Raw genomic sequence first — 13,680 nt, 5'->3', positions numbered from 1 at the left:
TTACCTATATGGATTCCTGAAGTTTGTAAGCTTTATAACTGAAATATCTTTAAAGGATTTAATAATTGCATAGTTTTCTAATAGTGATACTGCTGACCCCAACTATTTATAGTCATCTTAAAGGATGTCTATAGAGAAATCTGCTGGTTTAAAATGCTGTAAAGCAGAGTCTAACTAAAATGTAGGGATAAAAATATATATTTTTAAACTTATTCTACAAATTCTATTTCTACACTTAAAAAGTCTTCTATAAAATAAGACCAATAGTAATAAAACATCACATACTATTATAAAAATTAAATCCTAACATATTATCTTTCAGCTCAAAATGATAAATATCTTCTGCAGTTTCACACTATCTAGGGAGGCTTCCATTAAAAAAAAAACCAAAACCAAAAAAAACCAGAAATTTAGCTTGCGAATATTATATATATGTATTTTTTGTCTGTGTGAAAAGAGTAAAAGTTAAAATCCAAAGAATAAATAAAAGGCTGAAATATATCTGACAAACCTTTGAAATTAGGCCTTATCCTGGGATCATAGCTGAGCAATAGTCTGTTCAAGATATTGCTGGTAGAATTAGCAGGTACTCTTGCAAGGTCTTCAGCTGATTGTTGCCTGTAAAAAAAAGTTCATTAGTTACTATCAGGACAGAAACAATTGCATGCTTAAAGTGAAGTGATTTTAAAGTAATGCTATAAATGTCATTTCACAACTAAAAAATGTCCATTATTTTTAGGTGCCATACTGTATAGTTTTTCTTTGCTTGAGAAGTTTCAGTATTTTTCAAGTAACTAGTGTAATAAACACAAATGCTCTCTGACATACTCTTAACTGTAAACTTGGAAGGAAATAAACTGCAAATCACTAACTGTTCTCTTCTCTTCTCTCCTAACAAAAATATGCAGAGGGACATGATTTCTTCATCAGTAGAACGCAGCCACCTGAACTATATTTAGTGACTGTCAGATTAGGAACCTTAGTAAATTGACAGCCACCTTGTAGGTGCCAAACCATGCAGAGGCTTTTGGCAGTCTCTTGCTCTCACATGCCAGCTATTCCACCCAGAGCTGGAGGACAGCATAATCTCTTGGTCAAGTGCTAATAAAAGCTTTACTACAGAAAACAAGGCCTTGGGCTCTCCGGTTTGGCAGAGGGAATTTAAAAATCTTCATTACCTTGCCGTTATTGTGCTGGGTGTGAAAACCATTGCTGCAATCAAAAAGAACCTGTAAATGTAGCTACAAGAGAATATGAAAGTGAGTGTAACAAAAAGCAATATGGGTGCATCAGTGCCCTCCCCAGGTATTTTGAACACCAAGCAGGCTCATAATGGTATGTAAAGGAATTTGTATGTTTCCAGAACCTGTTCAGTGACTGTTTGCAGTTTTGAATTCTGTCTCATAATCTCTTTTCCATCCCTTTTATGATTACTTTGCTATCTTTCTGTCATTATAATTCAGTAATCAGAATGCCATGTAAAGATGAGAGAAACACCCTACATAAGTATAACTCATATGCGTCAACATTATCACCTCTTGCAAACTAATGGACAAATGTATTTTAAAAAATTATCAAGTTCATTTCCTTAATGTTTTCCACAATCAGCATCAGCTGCTGTTGCCTTCTTCACCCTATGATTTCTTTTTTACATTATTGTCTCCTATGTCAGTTTGACAGACCTACAGGTTATTCTGTATAACAGCTCAGTTAAGTTTTTTTTCTTCTCATCCTTCAGTTTCCTTCACGTCCTCTGGGACTTCTGTCTTATTCAAACATTTTCTGAAGAAAACATTAACTCCACAGAGGGCTTTTGACCAGTTAAAGAAAAACAACAAAAAACCACATGAATGTATTAGACCTCCTGATTTTAAAATGTCCAATTATGGTAGCTCCTGTTCAGCATTTTCTTTATTGATTACTGAGAAATTAACTAATTAATAAATGTCAGCATAGCATGAAATTGGCATGTGATTGAAAACTGGAGATGAGACCTAGCCCTTGAAGAGCTTTGATTAATAACCTTACTTTTAAAAACTGGTTTAACTCAAACCATAAGGGCAAAGGGAATCAGATTTGCTGACTTGGTAGCACTCACTGTGCCTTCCCAAAGAGATTCAATCTTCTCAGTTAACATTTAACAACTAAAACATTTATAAATAAAACTATGAAGGAGTTCCCTATTATTAAAAACATGTCAACCATTATGAAAACATAAGTGCATTCTATTATATCATAGTTCCCTTGATACCCATTGAGCATTTTATTGTTCAGGAAAAAAATATTCAGATTTCTGTTTTCTTTGTTGTATTCAGGATATTTCTGATACCTAAAGCTGCATATCTGCTTAGTTAGCCAGCTTAGCTTAGCTTTTCTTGTATTTGCTTGATGTTGTAAATGAGGCAAAAATTATGGCAATAAAATGACACTAAATTCTCCTTGAAATTTTGACTACTAAAAAGTAATTAGCAGGATAAGTATTCATTCCAAAAACTACAGAGATGTACCTACCAAGAAATATGTATCCAGGAGGATAGGTTAAACTATAACATACAGGAAGAGAAAAGAACTGTGGAGCAGCATTAAGTGGCTGCACCCTAAGCACACTATAACCTCTGTGATCTTGTAAAAACCACATAGGTGAACTAATTGTTCCAGCAGAATTTCTCCAGAGATAATTGGTCTTCTAATAAAACAAGGAAGCATTTACTTTTAGCAACATATGTTAAATTCCTGTTGTGTATACAGATCTGCATGTTCTGTGTACAACAAGCCTCTGCTAATTTAATATTAGAGCAATTAAAAAAGGAATATGTGTTCTAACTCTTTTCTTAATAATTGACAAGTTCTCTTTCAAACAGTCCTCCCAGGGCTGAGTTTATAAGTTTTGGATCATTATGCAAAAGAATCAGTTTATTTCCTCATTTGGTCAGGCAGCTGTACTAGATGATCATTGTAGGTCCCTTCCAGCTGAAATGTTCTGTTCTGTTCTGTTTTATTTATTCTATTCTATTCCATTCCATTCCATTCCAATTCTGTAATTTTGAGATGTGTTTTGTTTTCAGTGATGACATTTACCAATGAAGAGGTTGCTACAGAAATATCATAAACCAGCTTTGTCTGCTTTTTTTTTTTTGCTGTTACCACTAGCTGGACAAAAGGAATACAAAAGATAAAGATTATTGTCAATTTTCTAAAAAGAGCAATTCAGAAAAGAATGTTCATTTAGCCATTAAAAAGGCAGGCAAACACTCTGTATGCTGTGTTTTATCTGATACAGAAAGGTTCATGCCACTGCTTCTTTGCAAGCCTCACATGTTAACATCTAAAACATCTACATCAGATGTCTAAAAAAACTACATTTATAAAAAATCTCCTTAATACAAAAAACAAGATTTCTTTCTAAATTATGTATGTTCAGTACAATGCAATATGAAGACAAATCCAAGCAACAACTAATGAACAAACTTAAAATCTTTTTTTTTTATTTTTGTCATGGTTTATACAAAAAAGTTCATTAAATAGTGAAAACAGTAATCTGAACTACACAGGATAACATGGGCATATAAATGAAATACAGATGCTCATAAAAAGCAATGAGGAAAAGAGAAAAAAGTTTGGGAAATTAAATGAGTGAGCAACAAACAGCAAAAGAAAGCCAAATACAGCTGACAGGTTTCTTTGTCTCTTCGAGTAAGAGGAATAAAGTGGTAGCTTTGTGAGATCTGAGTTGCACTGCAGAAGTAAATGATTACAAATATTTGTTCAGGTAGTTTGTTCAAAAGCCATCCAAAAATTGGGCAAAGGAGACTTATTGCACTGGGAAGACAGTGATGGGAAGAACAATGACAGCATAGCCTGCTGGTAAAGAACACCACAATCCCATTTTCCACAAGTCATTGGGTTGTGTTTTGAACTCACACAAGTGTGTAAGTGCATTTGTCCTTGCTAATCCAAGAACCAAGTGAAATACAATGACACTGGCTGCTTTGAGTAAGGAGGACAAGCACTGAGATTCAGTAATTGCTACTTTTAAAGGTCACTATGAATGAAGTCAGTGAAACAGCTACTGGGAAAAAAAAAGCTCTGCTGAGTATCAGTCATATTTTCACTGTGGTTCTTTTACAGCATGCTGTCATTAAACTACCATCATTGAACAGCCCACAAGGAAACTTCACCACAATAACTGGATTTCCTTCTGAGAGCCTTGCTGACCAAAATGCCTACATTTCACCTGCAAATCAATACATCAGATGTGTTCCTTGGGGTGAGTTAAGAAGTTAACCACACTTTCAGAGTGACAGATGAGCAAAAAGACCTAATGAGATAGGTAATGGGATGTGTTAGGTGCTTTTGGAACTATTAATGTGAGACATTTACCTACAGCCACAACCACTCCTGCTTAATTAGCCATTATAGAATGAATTAATGAGAGGCATATTTGTATATTACATAAGACAAAAAGGATTTGAGCTGAGATCTGTCTTTCTAGAAGAATCTTTCTTCAGTGTGCTAAAGGCTGAGTCCCACATAACAACACACCAACTGAGAAGTTATTTACCATTTTTTCTAATTCAGCCTCCAATTTTCCCACTTGTAAAAAGCTGGTTACTTCAATTTCCACCAGTTGCAGCATGCATTTTAATTTTAGTGCATTTATTTCAACCTGTGAGAATTTCTTTATATACTGTATTTCACAGGACATACAGTAAGGTGTTCATCTCCTCTTCCACTGCAGCTCTACACATTTTATCACTGCCTCTGAAGATCATGACCAACATTTTAAGTTGATAGAAACAGGTAATTATTTTCATAATTCACTAACCAAAATCCAGAATTTTAGATGAGCAGATATATATGACAAAAGGAAACATGTATTATACTTGGTTTGAAATTTATATAGCTTTTCATTTGTGTTAGGCAAATGTGTCAGAAGACATTATATGTCTATAGGTCATCATGACATTTATTCTCTCAGAGCTCACTGAAGTTACAAGGAGTCCTTTCCACATGCAGTGCTACAGGAGGAAAGAATAAAAATAATATACTACACCAACAGGAAGGAAAGCTTTTTCATAGTTCTAAATTACTGAGGGATAAAAATGCATGATGGAAACTGACATTTTAGTCATATAACGTGCTGTGTACATGTGAGAAAGGTAAAAATAAGTGTGGGAAACATAATGTCTGTTATCCCACCATATATTCTAAGTACAATTTTCCTGATATAAACTATCAGTGTTCTGATTTGCAGGCACTTGATTTTTCGAGTGCAATAACTCTAAGCACAGAACCAAGTTAATACATATCATTGACATACTATATAACTCTTCTGAGTGATCTCTCTAATCTCTAGTATGTTTAATAGCTACATTTTCAAAGTGTGCAAGGTGACATGTCTATTCCTAAAAAAATTAATTACAATTACTCCAATTAAAAGTGGTATCACTAATTACATTAAAACTATGGAACTCTGAGTCACCATTTACTTGCCTTCATGAATGCAGTTGATAGTTAAACACCTAAAATAGGATACGTAACTTCAGTACCAAAATTTGGAGGTAGTGCAGTGCAGTGGAAAAATCAGAAAGGTTCCTTCATAGCTAATTTTGAAACAAAAACTCAGACTAGGCACCCAGAATTGTGAACTGTGAGTTGAGGGGGTGAAACAGCTTGTCTTTCATCTCATGTTGTAGATAGACCAAAGAGAAAAGTCTCCTGATGTGGACATGCAGACAACCTTCCTGCAGTTAGGTAGTGCCAAAGGCTGTTAGAGTCACTACTTCAGTGCTTGTCTTAAACCTCTTAAATCCAGCTTTGGTTTCATAATTCAACATTCCCAGGGTTAGACACCTTCAGGAGTGTTTATATGGGAATCTGAAGTGTCTTATTATTCACTTAACTTGAGAAAAGCAAGCAGGCTCATCTGCCTGAAACAGAGCTGACAGCCCCCAAACCAACAGAACCAGCTTAGCATGGTATTTCACCCAACCTGAACCAGTACTGCTCTCAGCAAGGTGTTTTTTTGCTAAAGTTAGCTTGCTTGCTCCTAGCTTAGGCATCTCTGCATCCCACCTGTGACCCCTGTGCATAATGGGTGTCTTGTGGTGTCTTGATATAGCACACAGATGTAAAACAGGATAAGCATCCACACGTTTAAGCAAAATTTTGGAATTAATTTATCTACATCAGTTCCATACCCCAATATTTTCTTTCCAAATGCTGTAAGTATGGAGACAATAGAAGGACCTTGGTAAAATCTAACCACTTGCATGGTGGCATGAGTGGAGATATAAGAGGAAAATATAAGCTGAGATACATTCTATATCATTTACCTTGACAACAGAATTTAGACCCATGGTTTTGCTTGGGCTTAGATAAAGATGATCAACCCACAGATCCAAGTTTTTTCTTGGTCTGGAGGTTGTATGTGAAATACAAAGTCTGTAACTTTTCCAGACAACTTTGGTGTCTTGCCACTCTGGTGTTGAGAACGGAGCAAACGTTGCTCACCAAGAGGGAAAGTAACTGAATGAGAACCAGTCTATCATGCTTAACTACTGCTTTACAAGACAGCCTGGGTTTTGCTTATACAGCTTTATCTTTTACTGCCCACCACAATTTGACCACTTTGAAAACAAATTCGGAATTTGTTTTCAACCTTCTGGAATGTGACCCTATCTGTCTGGGATCACAGTTTTCCATGAGAGTTACATGATATAGAATAATAAAAGCATTGACCAACCCCTGTTACTACAGGGCAGAAGAATTTTTATAGGAACAAGACCTGGGCTCTGCAAAGTACTCATCATTGGAATGACTGTCAGATGTATCTTCTTCCACATCCAATTTCAGGCTTTCCTTTCAACTTCATTCCACCTCTTCCCACAAAGTGTATAAACCCTTCTGCCACACTCACAAATGAAAATGTTCACAGACTATCAACAGTGCCTTCTAGATGATGGGAATGAAGAGAGACATGATGCCACTTTCCCACCAATTACATTTTGGGGTTGATCACCTACTACAGATAGAGAGGTGATGTACAACCAAACACTTGATAAAAAAGTTACAGTTCATGGAGAGAACATAAAATGTATTTTGAACTTTTACTTTAGTCTTAATAGGAAGAGCACGTCAGAAGCTTTCAGTTAACCATGAGAAATTTGAGGACAGAGTTTCCTACAACTCTGCTTTAAACACACCAAAGCCTTTTTTCCCTAGTTCCACAGTCCTTTGTTGTTGTTTTTAAAAGAAGCTGTTTATTGAACCTTCGCATCTGTGACCTTTCTAAGCTTCTGCCCTGGCAGATGGCACAAGCCATGTTTTCTGGAGGGCTTAGAGGGCCATTTCACAGTTTCTGAAGTACCTGATATGCTTTATTCAATACAAGCCAAATATGATTTGTACTCCTGCTTTATGCATAAAAAAATCTCTGTAGATATTATTCAGTATTTAGTAAATCATCTACAAGGATATAAATCTCCATGTGGACAAATGCATAAAGGTGAAGAGGGATGCTGTTTTCAAAGCACAGTCCTGCTCTCCAGACAAAAGGATGAGACTGAGCGACTGAGGTTTTGCTCTCAGCATTGCTGTGGCATTAGGGACACTGAGAGATCTTCAGAAGTGAAAGCTGTGCAAGTGAACTGCTGAGTCATCTTAAAACTATAGCTGTGATGATGACCCCAGTCATTACTGCTTTTGTTAGCTGCTATGTGACACTCTTACTTATCTATTCCTTCTCTAACACTGTAATAACCAGATTCCCTTTCCTTATGATTTGTCTAGAGATCTTGTGCGTAGTTTTGAGCAGAGACCTTCCAGGCTGCTAAGGATTGCGGGGATAACAGCAGCAGCTCAAACACCATAAAATAACTGAGGTGTTTATTATGGTGTACACAAAAGGAAAAACATTTTTCAGCAGTGCTCTAAGTCACAGCTAACTGTCCCACATGTTTAAGAGAAGCAAGATATTATAACAAATTATGAAGAAGTTAGTAAGAACTAAGTAACAAAGGTCATGCAAGTATGGGCAGTCTGTGAGCAGGAAAGAGATCAACTGACTTAATCCATCTGCAGCTGTATAAAAATCATCTGTATTAGATATGTCAAATTTCAAAGTAAGCCTTGTAAACAGTAATACACTTTTTTTTTCTTGAAGGGGTGGGCCCAATTTTTTTTTTTTAAGATTTTCAATGGAAACAAAAGGCAAAAGTTTTGTTACTAAAGCTTTGTATTTCATTGCACTTTGTATCTGTGGAAGCCAGTTTCTCAGATTTATGGTGTAAAACTCTCTATTACAACATTTTAGGCCCAATATGTCAATTTCTTTGTTAATCAAAAAAGATACAGGAATCAGACAGAAGTGTAATTATTCTATGTTTCATTTGGAAAGCCTGAGGTAAGAAGGAAAATGATGCAAATGTAGGATGTGAAATATACATCTGTTCTGAGAAAGCATTAAATCAAAGTAAGAACCAAATGATTAAGCATCAGCTTCAAGAAACCCTTCAACAGAAACCTGGGAAAAACAGTTTCAGGAATAAATGAAAATAGGATGGCAAATCAAGCCACTGTCACACAATGCACTGAGAAGTACAGCATCATGAATAATCACCAGGGTTTGCTCTAAGATACAAAATAGAATTTTCCTGATTTAAGGAAGCAAATATCTGTTTATGAGACAATAATGAACTTTTTATGAGGTTTCTAATCAGCTTTTTTTCATCTTATCCTAAGAGCAGTTAATTTCATGCCAGAGGGGCACATTTGGCAAAAGGCTTGTATTCTGGAGAGGCAAAAAAGTAAAAGTTTAAGTATGCTTAATTTTTATCCAACCAAATTCATGATAAAGTCCCAAGCCAGTCTTGTAGCCATCCATTTCTTAACATCAAGTTAAGATACTCAGGATATGAGGATCTTAATATGAGATTCAATACAAGTTTTTCCTAAATAATTATTTGCATAGATTTGAATTTCATTATAAAGTTTGCAAGAGAAGACTGCTCCATATACAACTACTAATGCAGTTCTTTGTTCTCTTGAAGAATTAAAATTTAGCTTTTCACATGCTGCAAGGAGATAAAAGGCAATAATTTGTTACAATTAAGCTTTAAATTTTATTGCACCAGTAACCAATGCAAATTAAAGGTGGATTAAGAGTTTAACTTATAAAGGTACATTAGGAATTTGTACCATTCAATATTATAAATTACACAATTTTTTTTTTTTGTTAAAAAAATAAGATGCATTCTTCTAAAATATTTCTTTCATGATTACTAGGAAATTTTTCATTTAGACACTTCCTTGAATAGTTTTAGTCAACCCTTATAGTGTCACTTGATTCCCTCTCCACTGCATTGTGTTTTGGTTAGATTCTGAGGAAAGATTGCTTTTTTCACAAAGAAAAAATTACTAGTAGTAGGCAACCTTTTTTACAACACAGAGTGCCACCAAATCAAGGAATTTTGTGAAAGATCATCTAAAAAATACTGATGATTGGAAGTTTGCCAACAGCAGCCTGAGTTAAGAGAGTACTGGGCAATTTCTCTGCCAGACAGAGTTGATTTTCATTGCTCATTCACATGAGAGGTCTTCTAGATGCCAGCCACAGAAACAGCAACCCCACTATTACAAGTGGTTGTCTCTCAAGCTGTGAACTTCAGCCAAGTGAGATATAGACAACTTGGTCATTATTCAGGAGATCAAACAGGATTATTGCTACGGCAAGTCTTGCCAGCAGCACTGCACGATGGATCAACAAGTACTAGATTCACCAGTATTTCTGCAGACAGATTCAATTGGAAAAGTATCACTTTGAAAATTATAGCATGTATTCAATGTTTTTTCAACTGTATTGGTGACAAATGACATCATATTTAATGGTACCAAGAAATGCAGAGCTTAAAATAAAAAGAAACAAGAAAAATCTACTCAGAAAGATAAAATGACACTGCTGTTTTAAATTCTGCTAAGACTAAGTCAAGAACAGGGGGAAATGCTGGCTATTTAAACAAGACCATGGAAGACCTGGATTCAGTTCCCAGCTGCCTAACTCACTTTCCAAGGGCTTCTGTTCTCATGCCTGTGCTGGAAACCCTGACATTTCTCTCCTTGCTATAAACTCTCACAGTAGCTCAGACCAAAAGCCTCATCCAGAACTCAACTTCACTTTTAAAAGGGAAAGAATGGGTAGGGGTCATTTCAGATGAGTCATGATCACATTTGAGACATATCCTAATGTATTCAAATCTAATGACAAATGTAATTTTTAAGGCTTGATATAAAAAAAAAGAGAAGGAAGACATGCACCATATGTAGAAACATTCTAAAATTTGAGGTTACAAATAAACATCACTGCTAATATTTGAAAAGAAACTTTAAAAAGTATTACTTGAACAATGCTTCTGTCTGATTATTCCAGTTTTACTTCGTTTTTTCTTTGGAAAAAGTTGACTAATGTTAAATAACCAGTCTAACATTCTGTACCTCTTCTTTTATGGTCAAAGAAGAAATACATTTTAACTTTGTCTTAAAAATTTTAATATTTCAGTCATAGTAATTTTCGACACTTACAGGCAACTTTTCATAGTCCATCAACTTTTCCTCAGATATTTACAACATAACACTAAAAAATGAGTAAGGCTGGCCAGGAAAATGATAAAAATAGCACTCGCAAATAAAATATTGTCCTATGGATCACAGTGTAAAGTGTGGTAGGCATTAGAAAGAGGGAGTATTTTTAACATCAATTAATCAGAGGTGTCCAGAACACATCCTCTATTCAACTGGGCAGTCACAGATTATAATTTCTGTTCTTTTACAGGGAGACTATTCCATAAGGGCATACTTTATAGCAACAATCAATACAGACACCTCCATAAAAGTTATAGAATTATACATGATTGATGAAAGATGCTGAAGATCTTAGTTCTATTCAACATGCAACAAGAATATGTGTAGGACAAGCCTTCTCTTACAGAACTAGCTAACCAGAAGCTGAATTTCATCATGACAGTTTTGAACCGTCCTTGCTTTCTCCAATACACCTGCAACATGATGCTAGACAGCATAGCTCTATGGAGCCACACTACTGTGAACTCATAAACAGCAAGGCACTGGGTTGAAATCCCCCACAAGCCCCATTACTGTGGCTGAGATTTTCCTTTGCACTAAAACAGACTTTCTGCAGAAGGAACACAATGAAAGAACGATGCTGGTCAAACCCATTGCCACCACAGACCCCATCCTTTCAGCAGAAAGCACCACCTTCTACTTCAATTGCCACATCATTTCCACTGTTAAAAACAGGGCAGGATCACCATCATACAAAAGCATAAAAGAAAACAGGAACATACGATGGACATAGATATTGCTTCTTTTTCCCTTTTCCTTTCTTTGAAGACTTCTCTTTGGAATAGACTTCTTCAACCCACAAGGAGAATGAGATGAAACATAAAATCGCTAGTAAGAACTTCATCTTGAAGGTTACGCTTCAGAGAAATTTTCAGTCTGTGGTAAAAGAAAGCAGTTTATGTTAGTAGGGCTGGATATGGCAAAAGGAAATACATACCTGCAAAAAGTAAGCAAATATTTCATGAAAATTGGGGTTTTTTGTTGTCCTTGGTTTTCCTGGGAGAGAGAATCTGTTCACATGTATCCCTGACATGAAACTGACTTAGGCAATTTCCAGAGAGTCAAGCAGCTTCCCAAAGTTGAAACTGACAGTAAGGAACAGATTTAAATGCAGGTTTGCTTCAGTGTGTTTAAGAAATGTGATGTTTTTCAAAGACTGCCTAACTGAAAATATTCAGAAGCTTGGAAAGGGTTTCCTCACCAGAACTGTATCAACTGCAATAAATACAATGTCAACCAGCCATGTAGCAAGGCGAGGAACGGCAAGCTCTCTGTGACCTTGCACAGATAAAATAGCAATCATTTCAACGCTGGGTATGAGAAGAGGTCATAAATACAATTTTATGTACAGAATTTAAACACAATGATTTTGCATGAAGCATTTCCACTGCAGAGCCAGCACTGACAGGGCCTTGCAAAGATGACTAAACACAACTCGAAATACTATGCTTTATTGCATCCTGCTCAGCGTAATATTTAAACTTCTCTGGGCCAAAAGCACGTACCCCAAAGGCCAGGAGATGAGTCTGTGTTTGGCCAGAGGCAGCCCAACCTGCCCCTGGCCACAGCACTGCAGCACCCAAGGCATTTTCCATTTGTTTGCCATCCTACAGATAATTCCCAAGCATTTTCTTGGACCAACAGAAATCTCGCAGACGCCTCAGAACCTGCTGCATTTTCCACTTTTATTTATTTGGATATTTCCCCGCACTGTTTTCGAGGAGCTGTGCCTCTCCCTCTTTTCCCCCACCTCCGGGAGTTACCGGGATGCTTCGGCTGCCCTTTCCCCGGGAGCCGCAGCATCGCCACCCCCCCGGCCCGGCCGGGAAAGGTCGCGGATCTGCCCCTGCCGCCACCGGCCCCTCGCCTGGCCTCCCGGCCCGAGGCCTCCCACCGGCCCCGGCACCGGCAAGGGAGCGGCCTCCCCTCCGCTCTGCCGAGCGCTGCCGGCGCTCCGCGGGGAGCGGGAGGACGAGACGAGCGGGGCTCCCCTCGCGGCCCCGGCAGCACCCCCGGGCCGTGCCCCGCCGCCGCCCGCCGCCGCCCCACCGGCGCTGGCCGAGGTGCTGACGGGCTCGGCAGTGCCGCCCGGCGGAACGGGGCCCTCGGGCCGGACCCTCGACCCCCCGCCCTCCCCACGGGGGCGCGGGCCCCGCCCGCACACGCGGCCCCGCCGCCGCCACGGCCGCGCCGCCCGCGCCCCGCGCTCACCGCCGGACGCTGCGATCCCCCCGCGCTCAGCGGCGGCGGCGGCCCGGGAGCGGGCGGGCCATGCCGCGGCCCGGCCGCAGCGACAGCGCGGCTCCTCCGGCGGCGGAGCGAGCCCCTACCTCCGGCGGTGCCTCCGCGGCCAGTGAGCATGTGCGGCGCCGCGGCGCTCCCCGGCGAGCACGTCCCGGAGCCCGCCCACACTCGGGCACTGCGCGCCGGGAGGGGCAGCAGGGCTGGCAGCCCGGACCCCCGGCCCTGCCGCCGCTGGACACGGGCACCGGGGGGACGGTGGGAGGTGGAAAAGGGGGTTGCTGTGCGAAGCGTCCTCTGGTCTCTGGTGGGAGGAGGATGCGTTCGATGGTGGCGTTGAGAGATATCTAAGAGAGTTGGCAGGAATAAGAGAATATTAGCGGAGGGGAACTGAATAGGATGAGAGGAAGAGGGAGTGCAGGCTTGCTCAGATTAGTGGAATGGTGCATCAATGGGCCGAGGCCAACTGTATGAGGTTCAACAAGGCCAAGTGCAGCATCCTGCCCTTGCAGGGCTACAGGCTGGGGGACAGTGACTGCAAAGCTGCCCAAAGGACTCTAGGGCTGCTGATCAACAGCAGCTGCACATGAGCCAGTGTGTGCCCACGTGGCCAAGAAGGCCAGGGGCATCTTGGCCTGGATCAACAATAGTGTGGCCAGCAGGACCAGGACAGTGATTGTCCCACAGTACTCGGCACTGGTGAGGCTGCACCTCAAATCCTGTGTTCAGTTTTGGGCCCCTCACTACAGAAAGGACATTGAAGTGCTGTAGAGAGTCCAGAGAACTCTGGACCAAAGACCA

The 13,680-nt window shown here is 39.4% G+C and overlaps 1 protein-coding gene across 2 annotated transcripts in view; it reads right to left on the bottom strand.

The window, feature by feature from the left end:
• The window catches only part of GLRB (glycine receptor beta), a 47,165-nt gene extending 34,141 nt beyond the window's left edge, over window positions 1-13,024 (bottom strand). For both annotated transcript variants that reach the window (XM_050974109.1, XM_050974107.1), the window contains exons 1-3: window positions 12,969-13,024; window positions 11,361-11,514; window positions 512-618 (exon numbers count right to left, since the gene is read on the bottom strand). In XM_050974109.1, coding sequence (XP_050830066.1) covers window positions 512-618; window positions 11,361-11,482 — 229 coding nt within the window. In that variant the 5' untranslated portion in view covers window positions 11,483-11,514; window positions 12,969-13,024. The remainder of the gene's footprint in view (window positions 1-511; window positions 619-11,360; window positions 11,515-12,968) is intronic.
• Between the last annotated feature and the right edge of the window lie 656 nt (window positions 13,025-13,680).

The sequence above is a fragment of the Serinus canaria genome, chromosome 4 (assembly GCF_022539315.1).
Source record: "Serinus canaria isolate serCan28SL12 chromosome 4, serCan2020, whole genome shotgun sequence".
NCBI classification, from domain to species: Eukaryota; Metazoa; Chordata; class Aves; order Passeriformes; family Fringillidae; genus Serinus; species Serinus canaria.
This window is presented reverse-complemented; position numbering and strand designations above follow the sequence as displayed.